The sequence below is a fragment of the Lipomyces chichibuensis genome, assembly GCF_038497645.1.
Source record: "Lipomyces chichibuensis strain CBS 12929 unplaced genomic scaffold V1513scaffold_34, whole genome shotgun sequence".
Classification (NCBI taxonomy): domain Eukaryota; kingdom Fungi; phylum Ascomycota; class Lipomycetes; order Lipomycetales; family Lipomycetaceae; genus Lipomyces; species Lipomyces chichibuensis.
Window position 1 is genome coordinate 136,153 of NW_027117486.1, and position 21,331 is coordinate 157,483.

The window sequence follows — 21,331 nt, forward strand, 5'->3', positions numbered from 1 at the left end:
AACCATATGGGTAAAGAATATTCGAGGACGCATCCGTCAGCAACCACGGGTCATCGAAGCTTCGCGGGGAGAGAGAGCGAATTTCAGTCATGACTTTGAAAGTGCCTCCGTTATATCCTCAACGCATTGCATGAAGAACCAAATCGCGCGGTTGCCAATATTGCAAGAACCTACGTCATCGCGGACGTAGCCAATGGATTATCCAAATCCTCCATTTGCCGAATTGCTCTAATGACTCAATCTCCTTGGTCAGACTAAGTTAGTACGAAGGATTCGGCGCTGTCCGTACTAGCGTTAAAGAGTTAAGGTAGTGCATACGAGACAAATGATATGGGGTTGATGCGGTTGACTTGACAATAATTGGTATAATTAGTGGCTTCACTGGTGGAGATGGCTACAAGTGTCTGCTCATGGCTGGGAAGGTTACACTATCATCGGCTCGAGAGCCTTGCCTGCACTAGTCGATTAGAGAAATTTTGGTATCCGGAGTCCGGCAGCACTCGAATAGCCGACTATTATTTCTCATTGGTCTTAGTCTTGATCTGCATAGCTAGTAAGATGTTATGTAATCCTTCGCTTGCACATGCACCATCAAACTCTGTGAAAAATGTGGGTCCACAAATAATTTGACGCTAATGGATGGCATGGCCGATGCCCCGGTGAGCGCATTTGAGAAAGCTATCATGCCTAGTATCATGAGATGTGCAATGGAGACAAGCGAGTATAGTTTGAAAGATGCAGGACAGACCCGTGAAATATTCTGAATCCGGAAATTTATTTTCGTGACGCCGCACCTGTCACTCGCTAGATGCGTTTAATATCATTCCAAACGGCTATTCTAGATCCGGTGACAAACTACAGCATGGTTTGAATGACCCAATGCTGTGATGTATCTTAACCGAAGTTGACTTCAATTGCCGTGATCCCTTCCCACTCCATAAGCGTATGCCATTGTGGAATCCAAGTGGTCGTTTGATGACCATGAGTCTGGTGGATTTAACATTGTAGAATAACTGAATAGCCGGTTCTGCATCTTTATAAGTGAACATGGCGTCATGGTGGACTGGCACCGTCGGGGCCAGGGATTATTGCATGTTGAAGGGGCTGGGTTGTAGCGACAAATTGGGTTGGTCCAGGTGGAGCGAGATGCGTCAGTGCAGTAAGTGATTGCATGTGACGAATGAATGGCTTGAGATAGACAGATAGCATACACGGAAGCTTTTGGCGTGGCGCCTTAGATGCATTGGAATAACCTGATATTTTACAAGAAATACATGGATAATTTACCACCTCGTACGTAATATCGTATAACTATATTGCGCTTCAAACGTCACGATTATTTGTAAGATCGGAGTCGAATGGCCAATCCAATCAATGGGCCGTCATAATACAAGCACGAATCAACTCGCTATGCACTTAAGGCTGCTTTGGCGATGGCTTGCACCTCTTAAGAGATCGCGAGCTTAGAAAGCCAACTAAGTGGAATACACGAACTCTGTTTTCGACGCGTGTTGATAAGACCAAGGCCAAGGTAAAGAAGAACCTTCACATCACGTGAGAAAGTCAATTGAAGTATTATTTTGAGACGAGTTTTTGTAAATGGTTACCTATCTGCCAGAGCAGTCTATTCAACTATTCAACTGGAAATGTACATTTTTCCGCTAAAGAGTTGACGTGAGTGAACAGTATCGTCCCCGCACAGCATAACCGCGGAACAAACATATACACATCGGGGAGACGTGGATTTCACAGCCTGCGGGATTCCTCGTCCACGGCAAGCTAAGATGAAGATCTCAATACCTTTTCGACGCGTGCTGTGGATAATGGTGGCGCTCGCGCGTCCACGGCAAGCTAAGCTGAAGATCTCGATACTATATCGACGCGTGCTGTGGATAATGCTGGTGTTCGCGTTCATCACCTTTACAATCACGGGTCTGTCGTACTCGAATCTGATTCGCAGTGAATACGTCGCTTTTGCACAACCCCCGTCAAACTCCTCATCGACATCGTCATCAGACAACGGGTTAACGGACGAGCAGATCAAGGTGTCGGTTATCCAGCAATACGAACTTAACAAGAGATTGGTCGCGTCGGATTCTCCTCTCGACATCTTGGCAGTGTGCAGCAACCCGCTACACACAAACGAATCCGCGGTTGTACTTGTTTCCGAAAACGGCCCAGAGGGCACACTTGCTCGGATCGAGTTCGAGTGGTTCGGATTAAACACGCCCGCGCAGTATAATCCAAATATTCTGCCATACCCACCCGGCGCGGCACATCCGTATTTCGGACTGGCACGCCAGTCATTAGGGAACGGCGGGATCAAACATCACGAATTGGTGTACTGTGATATGAATTGGGGCCTGTCGAAAGGTATTGGCCGACGGATACTGAAGTGCATGACAGAGACACAGAAAATCAAGTTTCCGGAATGGCGGTCGCCGAATGGGACATGTCTTTGGCTGCCGTACCTCGAGGGGGCCAACGGACCGAGTGATCCGCGCGTGTTCTTTTCACCAATGGGGGAGCCTTTAATGATTGTTGGTACGAACGGGATCAGGAACTGTTTGAGTCAGTATATTATTGATTTACGAATGATGATCCCGGACTTGGGTGAGAAGATGAAAGTCGGGCACCTGCCGATCCGGTTTAGAGAATTGACGGAGCTGCCACGGGACTATTACCATGAGGTCGAGAAAAATTGGTTTGTGATGTATGATGATAAAGGCATGGGATTCGTGCAGCATGATATTGAGAACCGTTCGATGTCGGCCTTAGCTGATGTCGACCGTGTGACGGTCGCCCATGTGGAGAATTTAGTGAAGGGCGAAACGGCGCCAAATTGCATTGCAACATTAAAGAAAGAATACGAAGAAATTAACGACCAGATCCGCAATGACATTCATCAGGGAACAAACACACTCCGTGTGACATTGTGCGAATTCCCTTGTATCCCGACGATCCACAATACGGTTTTAATCGAGCTGTTTCAAATCAAGTATCATAGCTACCTCGAAGTCTTTTATAGGAGGTATGTGATGGTGATGAATGCGACGGCGCCATTTCAAATTATTGGACGGACGAATAATTTGATATATGCTGGGTCTGATGAGAAGATGATGATCTTTACTGTGTCGATGGTTTGGGACCATGCAAATTTTAGACGCCATGAGCCGTGGAATGAAGCGAAGTACGGCGGACGTACCATTTGGGACGCAATGGAAGACCAGGAAGTGGACGAGTATGAGAACTCAATCAAGGATTTTACTGAAGACGGTCTTGAGAGCTCGGAATCTTCGGACTCGGGAAGCTCTGCGCCACTTGATATGCCTGAGTTAAAAGACCAGCCCTTGACATCCGAAATGGAAGCAGCTGCAAAGTACCCATTCCTCTACAATATCCCCATCCACCGCAACTCGACATACAAAAATCCGCTTGCGAACGAGTATTACCACGGCTGGCTAGATGACACGATCATTCTCAACATCGGAATCAACGATTTGGATTCGGGGATCGTGCATGTGAAGGCGAGAGATTTATTAGCATGCATGACCGTGTGCAAGTAGACTTACTTTGTGATTTCTTCCTTCGTGTGTAAACGATCTACATAGTGGGGCGTTATTTGGTTTTGTAAAATTAGTTTGTTGGACAAGTTAATGATTTATTCGGGCTTGCCCGATTAATAATTCTCAGAGAACTGCAACGATGACGGCAGTCCTTGATGAATGCATTTTAGACTGCGCCTCAGGTGGATGCAGGAATTAGGTGGATGCAGGAGTTTGCGAGCATTACGCGTTGCTCAAATACATCATCGGGCTGTTCCAGACTCCCGCTCATTATATCAACATCTCTGCGGCTCCTGCGAGGATGCCAGATGAGCACTTATTGATAACTGGAATCTATATCATGCAGTGTTTATAAATGATCCAAGTAATTGTTATGGACTAGCTTTGACTCGTTTGGTTGAATGGTTTTTTGCTTACAAAAGTCTTTTATATAGATCATTTGAATGTAGAGAATTAATACTGATAGCGGTAAGAGGTCATGCGGACCCATGGCGATTAGGATAATTATCACACACTCTCCATGGATGCGAAAACATGCGATTTGAGTCTAAAACTTCTCAGGCCAGACCTGCTTGACAAGGGTCTTCTTATTCACTATATATAACAGTCAGTAATGGTTCCAAACAATTGCACAAAAATAACCTACCCTTTCCCATTTGATTCCGCGGAATCTGTTCGACGATTTTCAGCTCTTTTGGAATCTTATACCCCGTCAAGCGCTTCTTCAACTCGGCCTTCAAACTGTCATATGTGATCGGCTCGACATTAGCCTGCATAACAATAACGGTGGCGACAGCCTGTCCCCAGTCCGGACTCGGCAACCCGACGACCGCACATTCGGCTACTCCAACCAATGACAAAATCTCCCTCTCAATTTCCAACGCTGACAACTTCTCGCCACCAGATTTGATAATATCCATAGACTCGCGGCCTTTGATCCACCAACGACCGGCCCTATCGACACCAGCGATGTCGCCGGTTCGGAACCACTTACGCCCGCTCGCGTCAGTCACAAATGACCCGACTGTCGCATCCGGTTTCCGCCAATACTCTTTGAAAATTGTCGGTCCAGACAGCTCAATCTCGCCCAACAGCTGCCCATCACCCTCCGGCTTCTCTGAAATCCATTCCTCAGACTGCCACCCGACAGACTGGTACAATACTTCCAAAGTATCCTTATCCACCAACCGCGCATACACACCCGGTAATGGTTTTCCTACACTTCCACTCACCCGCTCGCTCTCTTTCAAAGGCTGGCTAAGCGCCATGCCTACTTCAGTCATGCCGTAGCGCTCGAGTAACTGCGGGTGACCACCCGACAACTGGGCCCAGCCGTCACGAAGCGGGTCAGGTAATGCCGCAGAGCCGCACATGGCGAGATGCAACGATTTCGGAATTGCATCTGTAATCGAGGCCTGTTTATCCGGTGGCAAGGAGCGGTATAGAGTCGACAAACGGGCATATACTGTCGGCACGGCGGTATATATTGAAATTTCCGGTGCGGTTGCGTCCTCATGCGCAAGTAAACTCAGGACCGGGCCAGCAGCGAAGGGGAACTGGAAGACGATGGTCGCGCCCACGAAGAGCGGGACAAGCAGAGCGTTAAGAATGCCATGAATGTGATGCAAAGGGAGTGTATGGAGGATCGTGTCTCTTGGAGCGATTGCCCAGGCTTTGATAAGAGACGATGCTTGTGCGTGGAGCGTCGCATTCGGAATGACGACGCCTTTGGGGTTACCTGACGTGCCAGAAGTGTAGAGAATAATACCGCTTGTTTCGACTGCTTGATCGAAAGGGTCCTTCGCGACCGTGACATTTTCGGAAGGGGGTAGTTCGACGTCCTCGTATATAACAAAATCCCGTCCATTGACCAGCGGGGCAAGCTTCTTTTTGAATCGCTCGGTTGTGACAATAGCACAACAATCTGCGTCGTCGAGCTGGTACGTGATCTCAGGTGTAGTATGAGACGGGCACAGCGGCACGGCAATTGTTCGTGGCAACGATGTCGCCGCAAGCAAACACACGACGAACTCGTAGCTATTCTCCCCCATAATCGCGATGCGCTTGTCCCTTGGGTCGGATCCTAAATTGCTGAGAACTGAACGCCATCGGAAGATGTCACGAAGCAGCGAGCTGTAATCGAAAGCTTTTCGCGAGGAGTTGTGAATAATTGCTGCCTTCGCCGGAGGATGCGACGCGAGCGCGGAGAGTAACGGAAGGTTAGGCAGTGTTGCCATTGTGCGGGCTAACCTGTTCAATCGTTTATATCCTCGTAATTGTCGCGACGAGAGTCGCACACACAGGCAGCACTGGCGAGATAGCAACAAGGTCTCAGAAAAGCAAATGCGGGGCGCCATAATTCTTTCAGTTGTAAGTCGATGGTGACTAGCGTGGGGCTTGAGCTTTGTTGCGCTTGCTGCGATTCGACCAAGGCCGTTATCTGCTATCGCAAATAATGGTCAGCTTTGCCCAGCCGTATGGGATGGGGTTCGGTTAAGTAATAACCCTAAACCTTATGTGCTGATTTACGGGTGCAGAGTTACCCGGTCCCTTTTAAGTATTCGAAGCGATGGATTTGCCAGTAAGCGAAAGCTACAAGTCTAAATTGTACTTCTAATAAATATAAAATATTCTCTCTCAATGTCCCAGATACACATGAATATAAATATATATATAGCACGAAATAAAACCTTTAGCCAAAACAAAATACAGTAGTGCAAAACTAAAAATTGAAAAAAAACTCGGCAACGGGGAATTGAACCCCGGTCCCCCGCGCGCTGATGCGAACGCACCTGACAGGCGGAAATTCTAGCCACTAAACTATTGCCGATTGATTGTGTACTGTGGACCATTGATTGTGTACTGTTGACCCAATCGCCGAACACATTGTACCGCACAAAAAAAACGAAAAAACGATGTAAGATCACTTATTCATTTAAAATAAGTGAATCGGTTTGGACTTTTCTAGCCTACATGTAGGATGGCAGCTCAAGGAGGGTCTTTATTCTCCCGAAGCCGTAGATGACCGTGCAAGCAGTGTTCACTGGAGCTTGGCAGACAGAGTTGTGGAACTGCAAGATTGTACAAGGCGAGACATTGCTGTAGTCACGCATGGTGTTTTCATGAAGCATTTGTCGGGGGATCCAGAGATAGATTTGCCAAAGGCTGGCTGGAGAATTTACACGATAGAGCAAGATCAAGAAGGAAGCGTGGTATTGGTTCCGATTGGGGTGTAAAGCTCCCGAAATGTTTTGAGACCACGAGCACATCCGTTACTGCAACGAAATTAATTTGAGGACAAGAGAAGTACGTTAATCGACTTTTTTATTCGTACGAATATTACTAAGTAATCTACTTCGAATTATTCGTATTCGACTTACGAATATTCGTACACGAATATTCATGTACGAATATGTCCAGCCCTAAATTTAGCAGGTGCTACATGTAGCCACACAAGTCGTCGCAGGAAATATAAGTCGCGGTGCGACTGGTAGCGACCAAGAAGTGTCTTCCACATACGCACCTTTACGTGAACTCGTGAAGTGACCAGAGATACTGTGAATTAGTTACTGAGTTTTTAGCGTATATATCATCTCGCCATTACTCTACCGCATCCTATATACTTCCACGGCATCCCGAGAAAAGCACGAAAGATGATGTCGCCGATCTTGATCTCCACTCGTTTGGAGATACACGCGGTGTTCTCGTCAGTACAATGAACGAAATCCCAGGTTATCGCGTCGTACGTGTAATCAGCACTGTCTACGGGCTCACCGTCCGCTCTCGGAATGTCATAGCCGACATTGGGGCCGGCTTCAAATCGTTGATTGGCGGCGAGGTGGGAATCTTTACGAAAATGTTATATGACAGCCGGAATGCAGCCGTCGACAGGATGGTTGGCGAGTGCCTGTCGAAGGAGGAAACGCTATTATTGCCATGAGATTCGAGAGCGGAGAAATGGAAGGCAGGTTTGCTGAAGTATGTTCATATGGTACCGCCTGCATCATTGAGAGGATCAATTGATAGATTCTCAGCAAAATTTGGATGTGGAAGTATACAAACGTCTATTAGTATTAGTTTGCCAGAAGAAATGTTATTACAGACACCATAGTTCCGAAGTATGTTGGGGTTCAACATGACGGCAATTAGCTGTAACTATCTTTCACGAAGTGCATGTAATTGCTCTATAGTTCAATACAGTTTCCGGTGTTCGTCGTCCGAATGCTAGCAGAGAGAAGATCAATCGCCGGCGTAATCTCCACTCCGGTGAAGGCTGCATGCTATAACGCGCTGCCCATCAATAGCGTAAACAGAAACAAAAGCACAAAAAATACAAAAACACTCAGCCACCTTCCATTGTTGCGTTTCACCTTTTTACTCTATCAAGGTTGTAACCCACTCACCTACCCTTCAGTTCATACCATTTGTAGCTCCATTTCTATTGAATTGGTACTAAAAAGGAGTCGGCAAGATACGCCGCTGATGACTTCAGATCTGCACAGCTGCTGTTGGAAGGACAGGAAGGCTATCGATTAATTGAAGGACTTCAAGAGCCCGGAGTTTCATTGACATTTAGTACTCCGTGTTTCAGTGGTAGCCTTAAACTCGATCGTTACGAAAATGACAGAGGTATTTATTGACTCAACGTTTGGCACTAATAAGCATGGATATGAGCTTTACTACGTTTTTACGGAGTATGACCTTGTCTCTCTACCTCTATCCTACTTGCTACTAGATACACGTGGCGTCCAGGAGGTAGGCAAGAGGGAACCCGGCTGACAGCGTGGTTGACCGCATTGCGAGCTACAGGGCTAAATCCGAATGTTGTTCATACCGACAAGGACTTTGCAGGTAATAGATTGGTATTCAAAACACTAATTACCTGCTTTGGTAGAGGTGACAGCCGCTAGCCTAGCCTTCGAAAGAAACAATGACAGATATAATCATCATCTATGCCTATGGCATAGCCTGCGAGCCATTCATCGATATATCACAGGTAAAATCGATTCAATCGATAATACTAGGAATTCTACGTGGTTGACAGCTTTGCCTCAGTACCTGCATTTTCTGTGGGTAGAGTCTGACTGGATTCTGTCGAATGGCCAGTCGCAGCAATGTACCCAAGGACCAAGCGCGAACCTTGCGGGCCATGATAAAGCGGCATTACTAAGTTCGTTTCTTGTGACAGCGAAGGCACCCTGGCGCCGGAAGACTGCAGTATCAGACCTATAAAGAAATTTATAGCAGCTCGATCAAATAAATGCTGGAATATTGCAAGTCTATTGATCAGCCGCAATTTTTTAGGTATTTTTGGAATAACTGGTACCGGCCCGACTTCAAGGCGATGGAAAATTGCGTCAATTTGTAGCCGACCAGGCTCCAAATCGTGGGAATCCTCAAGAAGGATTATGTGTCACTATTCGCTAAGCCCAGGCTTGATGTCCTGGCCTGATTGATATCACATAATAACAGCAAAGAGGGATTGACAGCGCAGAAAAAATACAGATGCAGAAGAAATAGGAAGTGCGAACAAACAGACATCAAGGAACAAGCTCTGAATACCTCCGTACACGCGTGACCGCCGTTTGCACCATGAAGTCCTGAAATTTACTTTCAAACCATTCCCGGTAGAAGAAGTTCACAGGGACGGCCTGAACATCTTGCCCGTTGAGGAGATGGCTGGGAATACAATCTCCCAGGACAACCTCCCTCAGGTTTGGAGAGATGCTGTGCCTTACAAATTCACCATTTTGCACGATAGTCTAATAGAGAATTGTGGTTAAACTGGTGTAAGACAAATCCTTACATGTTCATCACTTACAAATGAGTATTGTGGCTCTAGTAATGTCTCGGCCGTAGATTCGTCGTCCCGACGGTAAGTTTCAAGGACAACTTGGCGGACCCTCCCAAACCAGGTCGCACCGTATCTTACCAACGGGCCGTAGGGATGTTGTAATAGCTGCTGACGAAATACAACCTCAGCTTCTCCGGCCGCAGCATTTATCTTCTCAATGGATGCATAATAGCGTATCTGTGGTTTTTGTCCACGGCTTCCTTCAGAAATCGACATCGCAATACCGAGTCGGCAACGCAGAGCGCATACGGACCAGGAGATGGCGTCCCGCAAACTATCATACGACTGAGAGACTCCGACTTCGACAGCGATCATTAATGTGGAACGATTTCCCTCGTGGTATCGCAATGTGCCATCCGCAGCTCTCGTTGTCAACCCACGGCTGGTAAACCCGTTTGACGCCGACTCTTGGTAAAGACCGAGATTACGCGTTATTTCTGGACTGATCCCTGAACTAAATTTAACTTCATCGTAGATGGTGGACAATAATGCACCAGTCATTCCCGAATGAAGCGGAGTTGGTGGTGCCACCACGATGGCCACACTCCTCATGCTGTCGTACCATAGCTGAGGATACCTGTGTGCGCTGTCAGCAGGTCTTGACACAAATTTGTGAAATACATACTTGGCTTCCTCTCTTTCAATTATCTCGTTCACTCGTTCGTACTCTTCCCGACTTGCTGGCACTTCTAGCCTTGTGTCCGGCGAAAGCGGTCGCTGAATAATGTTCAAGAGCTGCGAATGCTCCATGTGGTGGTGACAGTACGAGGCAGCTTTCTTGTTCTTGGCTGGCAAGATCTCAAATCTGGCTTTCCTCTTCGTCCATCTCTGCTGGCTATGGTCTTTTGTATATTGCACTGCAACAAGCTGACGATTGTCGGCTGCAGATCCAATACTACTCCGGTGGAGCAATTGAAGAGATGGTGGAGCTGGCCACTCGCGCTAGGAGAGCGGCATTCATCTGACAAAATTGGAAGCTTCTTCGAGCGGCGCACTAATCGTGGATTACGGCTTCCCCGGGCCAACGTACTCAGAATGCCGGCCGAAATCAGCGCATATGCCTACACCGGCTGGTTCTAATTCTGATAATCAAACTATCAAGGCTCTGAATATTTATGCCACTTTCCGTCATTTCTGTCGTTCTAATGGTAACATTCCTACTAATCGAGAATGGATGCGATCACCGACCAGAGTAGTATCGGATCTGCAGCCGACCGCAATGTACCAAGAGCCCATTATCAGCAGACAAGGACGAAGAAGAAAGCAAGGATTGAGATTTGCCAGTCCAGAAGAAATCAACGTCGTGCTCTCACCACGTCAGCACCACCACGTTTCTGCATGTTTATATGCGATTCAAGGTCATGCCAGCTCAGTACTTTATGTGCATCGTATTATTCCAATTGTCTATCACCTATACCACACCGGAGCCGTTTCTCTATTACGGGCCGTCTCTTAAATGAACTTACTTGAGTTAGAATAGACGAAATTAATCAAGGAATCCGAATAGTTCACACGGTTGTAAACAATAATCAACTCTAATCGACAGACTCTATCTCGGCCTGGGTTCACCACCCGACCTTACGTTACTAACTCGCAACAGACTTTAAATTCACGCACATTGCCATCTCTAACAATAATCCTGGTCCTAGTCCCAATTATGCTCGAGTCAAATAGAAAGCGAACATTTTGTTGCTGGCATCACTTATCGTGTGGCGCTCCGACCATAGCTTACCTGCCTCGGGCCAAAAAAACACTCTTGACGGCGGGCCGAAATCGAACACGCACAAAGGGACTTGTTCTAATTCTGACTCTCGCATTAAGGGAACTGTCAAAGCTCTGAACGTTCAATACCACCTTCCATCACTTCTGTCAATCTAATTGCACTGTTCCCTGATAATCGAAAATGGAAACGGCCGTCACGGTCGCACGGATACGACTGTATTTTACGATGCGGCTGTCAACTGGACTCGAATCATGGACAGGTTTTTAAGTATATCCAGTGAAAGCCATCACGAAAAGACCGAAACCATTTTACCGTTAGTGGCACAATCACTGAACTGAAAATCTAAATGCATTAAGATAGGAAGCTAAAAACCTATCGTCGACGTATGATCTACTACCGACGATACAGTCATTTTGTTTTATCTACTTAAGGTCAAATGGACGACAGTGAACTCTACCACGATATGCCGTTATTGAAGCAGCAGACCCTTTTTAATACGTATTATTACCGTGGATAGCGTGTTGCCACACCATGACGACCAAATACTACAGTACATGTAGACTGGATAAAGAATAATTTTTATTCTATAATGTAATATATCTTTGCTCTGGGTTGCTATTTCGAAAAATAAATAGGATGGTCTAGTTAGTGATTCCTTCGCATTTTTGGCCGCTGGGTTGCCGATCACGTTATAAGTTATTATATATGATTTAATGACTTTATATATTTTATTCAAACACTTGTTGAAACAATAATACGGGTCGGTGGCTGCTATGAAGACGTTTGCTCACGGCCCGGCCTGTCTGCGTCCTTCTCCGGGTAATCCGTCCGCAAACTTGTTCTGTCCTACCGCCCAAGTTAACGGATCGCACTTCCCAACCTCAAATTGGCTGGGTGCTGCTAACCTTGGGATATTGCGGTAAGAAGTCTTTGTTTCCTTGGAGATGATGCAGCTCAATCTCGAGGTGCGGTGAGTCCGGCTTCGGGGTTACTCCCTTGTGTTACACCGGCTGAATTTTCATCTTCTCAACGACAATGAACGATGGCCGAGGTTCCAAATACTTTGTCATCCTAACCGTAGCATGCCTGAAAGTATCACGGGTCACCTAACACTAACAACAGCACCGCTGGCATCATCTGGTGTCATACATCTTCCCCTAACTTTATGATAGGATCTGCGAATTGTCGTCCGCCCAGCGTGATCGCCATGGCCGGAGTGACGCCTCGCAGCCGCAACATATAGTCAATCCCAGCCAACAACGAGGAGAAAAGCTGTTCCGTTCGCGCAGGAATTTCAACTCGCAACTTCTGGATGTGATGAGGTGTCCCCTGTCACCGGACACTCAGATAGAGGTGCCGACTAGCTGGGAAGATTTTGACCGAGTCGAAGAGATCTTGGAACAAGAGGATGCAAGGTGTATACTATATTGAACACGCCTAATCGCGAGAGAGACTCTAATGCGGATTGATAGGTACCCGCTTCTGCAATACGACGCTGTGCGACAGATAGCAATCGTTAAAGCTGCCCCAACACCACTACACACGATAATGTTGACGGAACTAATGATAAACGTTTGCCGAAACGTGAATCGACAGGGCCTTAATGAAAATATTACTGATAGCCTTTTTTATGAATCAGAAGCAACTGAAACCTCTTTCGGGGATGAAACGACAAGGAGGATATTGAACGGTCCAATACGATCAAAATCGCTGATGTTGATTGTCAGTTGATGATTGCTTTCGAGGTCGGTGTGTCGCAGACCTATGCAAGCTTAAAAGATGCAATATCGTACGCCATATGTGAGCTCCATTGCCCACTCGGGATTACTTTGTGTATCAATGAACGGGGCCGTGGAAGCAGGCCACCTGTCGAGTACTACCAAAGTAGGGAAGCGAGGAATGCAGCAATCCAACAGGCAGAGAATGACTTTCGAATTCAGCTACAGCATTGTCCATATGGACCCTTAGTGGCAGACGGTGTGACGTGGTTCGGACGGGTAAGCAGAGTGATACTAGATGTTTTCCGCAAAGAACACGATGATTATCCCGAAGGCACTCGTCTTGAACCAACCAGATCTTTCGTGAGTTGTGAAGGGCTTCCTTTTCGGAATCTAAAGCTAGCGTAATCATGTTTTTAGACAATAGTAAGGGACGGACAGTATGTTGGAGGTGGCGTTTCTCCAAATCTGGCGGAAGTAACGCTTGGAGACTGTATCCCAATGCACTTGCTTGCTGGAAACGAAATCCAAACAATTCCTGTCAATTTCTTTCAGCAAGACTGGTTTGAGAACAGCTTCCGTCGTGGCATGTTAAACACTGCAATTGCACGGGTCCGGGACAAAAGAAAAGTCATTAAACAGGACTAGCCTATCATAATCTCTATAATGCATCCCATATTTCGCGTATAATTATGGTATCAATATTGTTGTGCTCTCTCTGAGAGTGTTAGGGACTCTGATCGTTCTCGACAATTGCAAAGTTTCTGTCCCTGGCCCCCAAAATGCGCGGGTGGCCCTGTTGTCTAAACTCTGGTGTTGTCTGAGTGAATTTGGTTCGTTGCAAATGTTAGTTAGCTTTGTATTTGAGTGTTGTACATTCGGAATGTATTGGAAACAAAATCTATATTTGCGGAATAGTCGGCACCACATTTATCTGCTGCGAAATATCCCTGGACATCGCAGGAATATTAGTGAGATGTTACAATGTCAACTAGATAGTTGGAATGCTGGACAGAATGGTGGCTACATTGTTAATGAACGAAGTGCTTTCATCCATTTGTGCGCCCTAATGATTCTTAACTAGCCCAAAGATTAGCGCGACTAACAGAAGTTCTTGGTGCTATATGCTCTCGCTAAAAAGCGAGACTCCGCTTACAGTAGTTGGTGAGCTGTCAATTTAAATGGAAAATATCAAACATGCCACTGAAAAGTTTTGTAACGTGGTACCTCTCACACTTTTCTGTACTCACCAAACAATTTCTAACTCGGTCTGGAAACTCAGTCGCGTGAATTTGAACGCGTCCTCATTCACAAAGACAGTTATCCATAATGCCGCCTACAGTTGGAGATCGGTTCCCTGATATCACAGGTCATGAGGCCCAGTGATATTGAAGAACGATATCAATTCGTCACCCTCAAATCCGACCCTGTAGCATGTCACGTGTGCGGGTTGCACAATTCCTGTGCAGTAGAATTCGATTAAGTTCTGGCCTCATAGAGATGCCCGGGATCATCTTTGTATGATAGAATAGATTGAAAAGACCTTGATTGCAAAATCGTCGTACTAACGTTGCCCACTATATCTAATGCTCAAGAATTAATCCAACACACCTTCGCCAGCCATTCAAACGCCTAATTGCTCCTAATATTGTCATAAACACTCTCCGGATATTGCAAACAATTCTTCTCACATTTATCTAACCTATTTGGTCCACCAAACTCATCAACCACAGCTCTAACAATTGATCTGCCGCTCGAAATCGGTGCATCCCCGCTCGACTCCCACCACATTGCGCCTCCTAGACCTTTATCCCGGATATACCTCGCTTTGGCTCTCGCGCATTCGGGCGAATCGTAGGTAATCATTACCCGTCTGTGATGATCATAGCTATACGACGCAATAGCTTGACTATCAAAATATTCCGTGGCGCCGGGACACGGAAGTACTTTATAGTCGTAGACCCCATTTTCCCACGTCCCGCTGCCGCCATCACCCTGAAATCCATGCATAGGACCGTCAGTGTTGCCAAATACTCGTCCGTATAACGGCATACCCATAATCATTTTGGATGGATGCACCCCCGCGTGACGGTACATCTCGATCGCTGTTTCTACCGAGTACTGAAACCCATACACATTCGCCTGGTGCCTCGCAGTCGTGGACCAGCTCGGCCCAGCAAAATCGTAAGCCATCAAATTCCAGAAATCGAGATATCTGTCCATCGTCGCAACTCTCATCGCGCGAATATTCTCAGGCGCGCATGATGTTGCTATTGTTAACAAGAAGTGCGGTTGCAACGGCACACCCCTTGCGTACTCATCCAGCGCCTGTCGGAGTTCGCGCAGCAGCGTCACATAATCTGCAGCTTCTTGAGCTTTTGGGTACTCCCAATCAATATCTAGCCCATCGAGACCCAAATTTTTGACCAATTCAATTGCCGACGAAACAAACTTGGCGCGACGAGTGGGATCGGATGCTGCTGGTACAAAATTTGGCGAATACGTCCACCCGCCTATCGACACTAACACTTTTAACGAGGGATATTTCTGTTTAAGGAGATACAGTTGTTTAAAATTACCGTGCAGGACCTTGCCGGTGTCGTTCCATGAATCGCCTTCAAAGTGCTGATCGGTATCGGAATATGTGTCTGACAAATAGACTTCCCCGGTTTCGGGACGGATATTTGCGAACGCGTAGAGAATATGTGTTAAGTACTCAGCTGGGAGATCCTGAACAAAGTGCTTGCGCGTGTAGACGGCCCAGCTTGCTGATGTTAGTATGGATCGGATCCGATCATCTGAATCTACAAGAACTTACTTGACGAAATAAATGAATGATTTCATGACCGAACTTGAAAAAATGTGTTGGTTGCTTTGATCCAGCAGAATCCCAGAAACTATATGTTGGATGAGGATATGCAGTGGCTATAAATACTTTAACTATCTCCGGGGCTGAGCGACTGACGTACGCGTTGTCGACTTGTCGCATACACGGAACTAACAACCCAATGAGTTGTCGACCTGACAAGCTGCATTTACTACGTTGCAAAATACTTCGCTGCTTTCTTGAAGGCGTGCGGTCGACATTATCTGAGAGTCGTGATTTGGTTAGATCAGCTCATCGGACTGGTCAGGAACTGTTCGGCAAGAGGTGGTAGTATAAAAGCAGCAGGAATTTAGAAGAAAAATACTGTTAAATGTACCCGTAAACATATAAACTCGGTTGACGTTTGTGAACTTTTTTATTGTACGGGAATAATCATAGAATCGACTGTTAAAAGCTCAAGCGAATATTTTCTGATCAGGTAGTTATGGTTACTGTGATGCAACTATAAAAGTTTGAAGACCGCACGCTGTCACAGAACTCGTCGTTGTCGAGGGCTATAGATCCCCCGCATCTTCGTCTCGTCCCTCAGCCATTACAACAGTCGAACGCCTCAGAAACATAAAAACAATTATCACTACCATATCGCGTCGAGGGCTGATTTGAATGGGATTGGTTACAAGGCGGGCTACATTGCCCTTGCTTGGAGGCGGTGCAGGCCTGTACCGGAAATATCTTCTCCGCTTTTCGTCAACATTAGCATCGGACTTGGTTAGGGGAGGGCAAAGCGGTACTGAGAAATCAGCTCCAGCATCATCAACATATACAACAATTGCGTCAAGTCTTTATGATGTAGTTATTGTGGGCGGTGGTGTTTCGGGCCTTAGTCTTGCCGCGGGATTAAGTATGTGCATAATCACTTGAATATTATCAACTATACGCTAACAAATTAGAATCATCGCACTATACATCAAACCTCAAGATCGCTCTCGTTGAAGGCATGCCACTAGCATCAGCGAAGTCGTGGTCTCCAGACCCAGACCGGTACTCCAACAGGGTTTCAAGCATTACCCCCGCCTCTCAACGCTACCTCTCCCAAATTGGTGTGTGGGATCACATTAATGCGGAGCGCGTTCAACCTTACGAAGACATGCGTGTTTGGGACGGTGTATCTGGAGCCAGGATCCATTTTGATGCATTCCACCTTGGCACCGAAGACGGCACTATTGCGTATATGACCGAGAACCTCAACCTTCAGCATGCATTACTTAGCCATTTGAATGATTCACCGTCTGATCCACCAGTCACGATTCTAGACAATACCAAAGTCGAGGCAATCACAAACGGTCCAAAATTTGATGACCTCGATCTGTCATCTTGGCCGGCTCTGAAACTATCAACCGGCGACACGATAATGGCGCGATTACTAGTTGGCGCTGACGGCGTAAGCTCCCCCGTTCGAGCATTCGCGAACATTGAATCCCGAGGATGGGATTATAACCAACACGGGTTAGTAGCGTCTTTGGATATGGAGTGGGATGACCGTCAACGGATTGCCTGGCAACGGTTCCTGCCGACGGGACCGATTGCATTGCTCCCGATGCCGGACGGCAAGGCGAGTTTAGTATGGTCGACGACGCCGAAGTACGCGGCACTTTTGAAGAGTTTAAGTGCTAGCGCGTTTTGTACACTGGTTAACGCGGCGTTCAGGCTTGGAATGGTGGATTTGGAGTATTTGATGTCTCGTGTAGATGAGAAGGAGATTAGAGAGGACTTTGAATGGCGGGATGCGAGACTGGCGATTGAAGCGGAGGGCCAGCAGTTCCCGATTCGTGTGGCAGAAGTCCAAGAGGGATCCAGAGCCAGTTTTCCTCTCAGAATGCGGCATTGTGATACGTATGTTGCACCACGGATAGCTTTGGTCGGGGATGCTGCGCATACTACACACCCGTTAGCTGGACAAGGTCTTAATCTCGTGCAGGGCGACGTTGCGTCATTAGTCCGGGTGATCGAGAAGGCCATCCTACAAGGATCCGACATTGGAGACGAAGTGGTGTTACAAGAATACTGGGCCGAACGATACCCTGTCAACCATATGATGTTAGGGGTTGTTGACAAACTACAGAAACTGTATTGCACGGATTGTCCGCCGATTGTGGGAATAAGAACTGTAGGATTGGAAGTCGTTGAGAGTTTGGATTGGGTGAAGAAGATGATCATGAAACAGGCTGCTGGTGCCTAGATCTTTGTTCGTAAAGGCTTTGTATATATGATGTAAATCACATCAGTTCCTCGCACTCTGCACTCCATATTACGGGATGATTCCCCAGACTAGAGACTGTGGAGCATTACTCTCGGACTAATGTTTTGCTGATTGATACTATGCCATCTCTCCACACTGACAAATCAGCTTTTGCGTGATGTCGTGACATCACTTAGGTAGGTTTGCCGGCGAGTCGGATCTTAGCTGCAGGCCGACATTGACATTGTTACCCGCGAAAATCCCGATAAACGCACTGTGAAATATCCTGTATGATAGATGGGCATTACTTACAACTGTCAACTGAACAATGACGTGGCAGCACTTGATGTATGTGATCTGTCACGCTTCCTACGAAGTGGCGATCGTGGAAATTTCTACGATGAACATGGTCGTTAGAAGTACGTTGCCTGCGAACATTTTTCTGCTATTCATAGTTTGTGATCTGAAGCGCGATATTAGACTAATATCCAGCATTCCCCTAATACCGCCACCTAATTTATTAAGCAAGACCGAGGTTCCTCCGTAAGCGCAGTTTCATGCTGACTAGTGTCTGATGGCAAACCAGTGACGACATCGGACTTACAATGTGCAACTTATTATTAATAGGTGTCAGGTGCCAAGACTCAAGGGACCTCTTCCTATTGGCCGCACTGGCCCCTGGCTCGGCACATCGGGGGGACTTTGGCAAATGAACTTTCGCGAAAGCCGATAATTCGGACTAATTTGTGCGATCCTCCATGCACGCTTACAATACCGCTTCCGGCAAAGTCGTTATCATGCTCCGCCGTTTTCCACGCTATTAGTATCACATGGATGGCAGTGTGGCATGATTGAGCGCTCATTTAATTGCCTCGTAGTAGTAATGGCAACTAATGACAGTTCGACAATCCGAAGCTACACTACACTCACTGAATAAAAATAGCTGCCCAGTCTCTATTAACCGATGCCGCTCGCAATTTGCATTGGCTTATTGTCCTCTGGCTATTCCGATGACACCGTGAACTATGAGAGGTTGGGGTGGTGGGGTGGTAGGGTGGTCGGAAGAAGTTTTTCCGACATGAAACCCCTTTACGTATATGGACTAGCTTGATATCATGCATTAAGTCACAGCGGAACGCAAGCCATATTAGGAAAGGTCGAGTTCGGAATCCTCGGCATATTTCCCTGCCACGCACTGATGGGCCTGAGCTTAGCACTTGATTGATGAGCATTCCACTGAGCACACGAGATCGGCAACGGCTTCTAAATTGTCTACTCCGAGGAGCGCATGACCGCATCCACCGCGCTAGCCTTTGCAGCATGAGTGGCTCTGGGGAACATGGGGCCCCGGCCGACCCGGCGGCTCTCCAGGAGGCTGGGCCGGACAAGATCCGCCGAGCTCTGGGGGAGGGACCTGGAGCCAAAGTCAGGACGCCATTCTGTCCGTGTATAAAGGATCTCCCCTTCCTCGACTGTCTAAAGTCTTCTCCTGTTCTATTATCACCTCATTCTATCATAGGGTCACTCCACAATCCACGCAATGTTTAAGTTCAAGAAGACTGTTGCCGTTGCTGACACTTCCCACGAGGGCTCCAGCTTGATGGCCATTATTGTCGGTTCCTTCGCCGCCTTCGGTGGCATTCTGTACGGTTACGATACTGGTTCTATTAACGGTATTATCGCCATGAACATGTTTAAGCAACAATTCGCGACTCACCATGACGCCAACGGTAGCCCATTTCTCACCTCTGGACAGACGTCTCTCATTGTTTCGCTCTTGTCTGTTGGTACTTTCTGCGGTGCTCTCGGTATCTCGCTCATAGGTGACCTGGTCGGTCGTCGTTACTCACTTATTTGCTCATGTGGGATCTTTTCCGTTGGAGTTGTTCTCCAATGCGCCGCCTCTTCCATTCCCTTATTTATTGTCGGTATGTCATAGAAAGCCGAAGATGCTTGCAATACTATTCTTTTTAGCATGTTTTAGGTCGGGTCATTGCTGGTCTAGGTGTTGGCCTTATCTCGGCCATCGTTCCTCTCTACCAGTCTGAGGCCGCGCCTAAGTGGATTCGAGGTGCGATTGTGTCCGCCTATCAGTTCGCTATTACTCTCGGGTTGCTCATAGCTTCGATTGTGAACCAGTGCACAAAGAAACGCGCTGATACGGGGGCATACCGTATTCCTATTGCTCTTCAGTTTGGCTGGGCTCTCATTCTCTCCATCGGTATGGTTTTCCTTCCAGAATCGCCACGATATTATGTCAAGAAGGACAGATTGGACTCTGCTCGACGCTCTCTAGGGCGTCTTCACTCACTCCCTCCAGATCATCCTTTGATTACTGAGGAGTTGCTCGAGATTCAGACCAACAACGAGTACGAGATGTCATTTTGGAAGTCCTCTTTCCTCGATTGCTTCAAGACTGATGGCCGTCAACTTTACCGTCTCTTGGTGGGAACTACGATTCAGGCTCTGCAGCAGTTGACTGGCATTAACTTCATCTTCTACTATGGCACAATTTTTTTCCAGAAGTCCGGTATCTCGAACCCATTCACCATCGCACTGATCACGAACATTGTCAACGTCGTGTTCACTCCCCCCGGTATGTACGCCTTTGATAAGCTTGGTAGGCGCAATCTTCTCCTCATCGGTGGAGTCGGCATGTGCGTTAGCGAATACATCGTCGCCATCGTTGGCACGGCCATCAAAAGTGTCGTTTCAAACAAAGTCCTCATCGCCTTTGTTTGCACATTCATTGCCTTTTTCGCGTCTACTTGGGGTCCAGTGGCTTGGGTTGTTACTGGCGAATCTTTCTCTCTCCGCACTCGTTCGAAATCCGTTGCCATTTGCGCGGCGTCCAACTGGCTCTGGAATTTCGGCATCGGCTATTCAACTCCATATATGGTGAATTCCGGTCCAGGCAATGCCGACCTCGGTGCGAAAGTCTTCTTCATCTGGGGGACTTGCTGCTTCGCATGCACTGTATTCGTCTACTTCTTTGTCAAACAAAACCAAGGGGCTCACGCTCGAACAGGTTGATGAGCTCTATGAGAGTGTTCCCAAGGCGTGGCAAAGTCCCTCTTTCATTCCATCACTCGGCGTTTCTGAGGCTGCTGCTGCAGCTGATGCACATAAACCAAAGACTGAGAACATTGAGAAGGTTTCTATGGAGGTATAAGGTTTAATTGCGCAGTCGTGTTGGAATGGGAGTTTTATGTACATGTCCAATGTTTTTTGCTTTTGTTTTGCGTAGTTAGGGGGGATGCTGTTGGTTCAGATGGAATTTGCTCGCATCGGTTTGGCATCGGCGTACTAGATTTACATGTTTGTACATAACCGCATAGAAATAGTCAAAGTGATCAGTTATATTACTGCTGCTTACTACACTTGTCGCCAAAATAATCACAATA

General features: G+C 47.0%; 9 protein-coding genes and 1 non-coding gene across 10 annotated transcripts; 6 read left to right on the plus strand and 4 right to left on the minus strand.

Moving 5' to 3' along the window:
* Nucleotides 1-1,895: 1,895 nt before the first annotated feature.
* On the plus strand, nt 1,896-3,566 carry V1513DRAFT_383329 (uncharacterized protein; the record flags this gene model as incomplete). The annotated part of the gene is made up of 1 exon (XM_066895138.1): nt 1,896-3,566. One exon carries the CDS (start codon nt 1,896-1,898, stop codon nt 3,564-3,566), a length of 1,671 nt encoding a protein of 556 aa, XP_066751900.1.
* A 547-nt stretch (nt 3,567-4,113) lies between these two features.
* Nucleotides 4,114-5,803, minus strand: V1513DRAFT_383271 (uncharacterized protein; the record flags this gene model as incomplete). The annotated part of the gene is made up of 2 exons (XM_066895135.1): nt 4,114-4,160; nt 4,213-5,803. The coding sequence occupies 2 exons, from the start codon at nt 5,801-5,803 to the stop codon at nt 4,114-4,116; spliced, it is 1,638 nt and encodes a 545-aa protein (XP_066751901.1).
* Nucleotides 5,804-6,306: 503 nt separating this feature from the next.
* V1513DRAFT_t78 lies at nt 6,307-6,396 on the minus strand. Its single transcript has one exon. It is a non-coding gene; the product is annotated as a tRNA-Asp (tRNA).
* A 595-nt stretch (nt 6,397-6,991) lies between these two features.
* Nucleotides 6,992-7,685, plus strand: V1513DRAFT_450314 (uncharacterized protein). The gene is made up of 4 exons (XM_066898807.1): nt 6,992-7,153; nt 7,206-7,475; nt 7,508-7,620; nt 7,641-7,685. The coding sequence occupies exons 2-3, from the start codon at nt 7,282-7,284 to the stop codon at nt 7,587-7,589; spliced, it is 276 nt and encodes a 91-aa protein (XP_066751902.1). The 5' UTR covers nt 6,992-7,153; nt 7,206-7,281; the 3' UTR covers nt 7,590-7,620; nt 7,641-7,685.
* Nucleotides 7,686-8,186: 501 nt separating this feature from the next.
* On the plus strand, nt 8,187-9,022 carry V1513DRAFT_460071 (uncharacterized protein; the record flags this gene model as incomplete). The annotated part of the gene is made up of 5 exons (XM_066899807.1): nt 8,187-8,260; nt 8,326-8,417; nt 8,461-8,639; nt 8,673-8,736; nt 8,760-9,022. The coding sequence occupies 5 exons, from the start codon at nt 8,187-8,189 to the stop codon at nt 9,020-9,022; spliced, it is 672 nt and encodes a 223-aa protein (XP_066751903.1).
* Nucleotides 9,023-9,106: 84 nt separating this feature from the next.
* Nucleotides 9,107-10,170, minus strand: V1513DRAFT_383310 (uncharacterized protein; the record flags this gene model as incomplete). The annotated part of the gene is made up of 3 exons (XM_066895136.1): nt 9,107-9,328; nt 9,388-9,997; nt 10,046-10,170. The coding sequence occupies 3 exons, from the start codon at nt 10,168-10,170 to the stop codon at nt 9,107-9,109; spliced, it is 957 nt and encodes a 318-aa protein (XP_066751904.1).
* A 2,290-nt stretch (nt 10,171-12,460) lies between these two features.
* V1513DRAFT_472604 (uncharacterized protein) lies at nt 12,461-13,916 on the plus strand (the record flags this gene model as incomplete). Its single annotated transcript, XM_066900169.1, has 4 exons — nt 12,461-12,558; nt 12,616-12,865; nt 12,889-13,224; nt 13,282-13,916. 4 exons carry the CDS (start codon nt 12,461-12,463, stop codon nt 13,507-13,509), a joined length of 912 nt encoding a protein of 303 aa, XP_066751905.1. The 3' UTR covers nt 13,510-13,916.
* A 303-nt stretch (nt 13,917-14,219) lies between these two features.
* Nucleotides 14,220-15,705, minus strand: V1513DRAFT_472610 (glycoside hydrolase superfamily; the record flags this gene model as incomplete). Its single annotated transcript, XM_066900170.1, has 2 exons — nt 14,220-15,625; nt 15,680-15,705. The coding sequence occupies 2 exons, from the start codon at nt 15,703-15,705 to the stop codon at nt 14,494-14,496; spliced, it is 1,158 nt and encodes a 385-aa protein (XP_066751906.1). The 3' UTR covers nt 14,220-14,493.
* Nucleotides 15,706-16,017: 312 nt separating this feature from the next.
* On the plus strand, nt 16,018-18,091 carry V1513DRAFT_194429 (uncharacterized protein). Its single transcript, XM_066894321.1, has 2 exons — nt 16,018-16,589; nt 16,639-18,091. The coding sequence occupies exons 1-2, from the start codon at nt 16,352-16,354 to the stop codon at nt 17,925-17,927; spliced, it is 1,527 nt and encodes a 508-aa protein (XP_066751907.1). The 5' UTR covers nt 16,018-16,351; the 3' UTR covers nt 17,928-18,091.
* Nucleotides 18,092-19,421: 1,330 nt separating this feature from the next.
* On the plus strand, nt 19,422-21,099 carry V1513DRAFT_480731 (general substrate transporter; the record flags this gene model as incomplete). Its single annotated transcript, XM_066900339.1, has 3 exons — nt 19,422-19,855; nt 19,912-20,921; nt 20,956-21,099. The coding sequence occupies exons 1-3, from the start codon at nt 19,468-19,470 to the stop codon at nt 21,097-21,099; spliced, it is 1,542 nt and encodes a 513-aa protein (XP_066751908.1). The 5' UTR covers nt 19,422-19,467.
* Nucleotides 21,100-21,331: the final 232 nt, after the last annotated feature.

Bases quoted from the DNA above. Each gene is read 5' to 3' on its own strand.
- V1513DRAFT_450314 (XM_066898807.1), top strand. From the start codon at position 7,282: ATGAACGAAATCCCAGGTTATCGCGTCGTACGTGTAATCAGCACTGTC. The intron at 7,476-7,507 runs GTCGAAGGAGGA...TATTGCCATGAG, and splicing joins AGGATGGTTGGCGAGTGCCT to ATTCGAGAGCGGAGAAATGG.
- V1513DRAFT_194429 (XM_066894321.1), top strand. From the start codon at position 16,352: ATGGGATTGGTTACAAGGCGGGCTACATTGCCCTTGCTTGGAGGCGGT. The intron at 16,590-16,638 runs GTATGTGCATAA...CTAACAAATTAG, and splicing joins TAGTCTTGCCGCGGGATTAA to AATCATCGCACTATACATCA.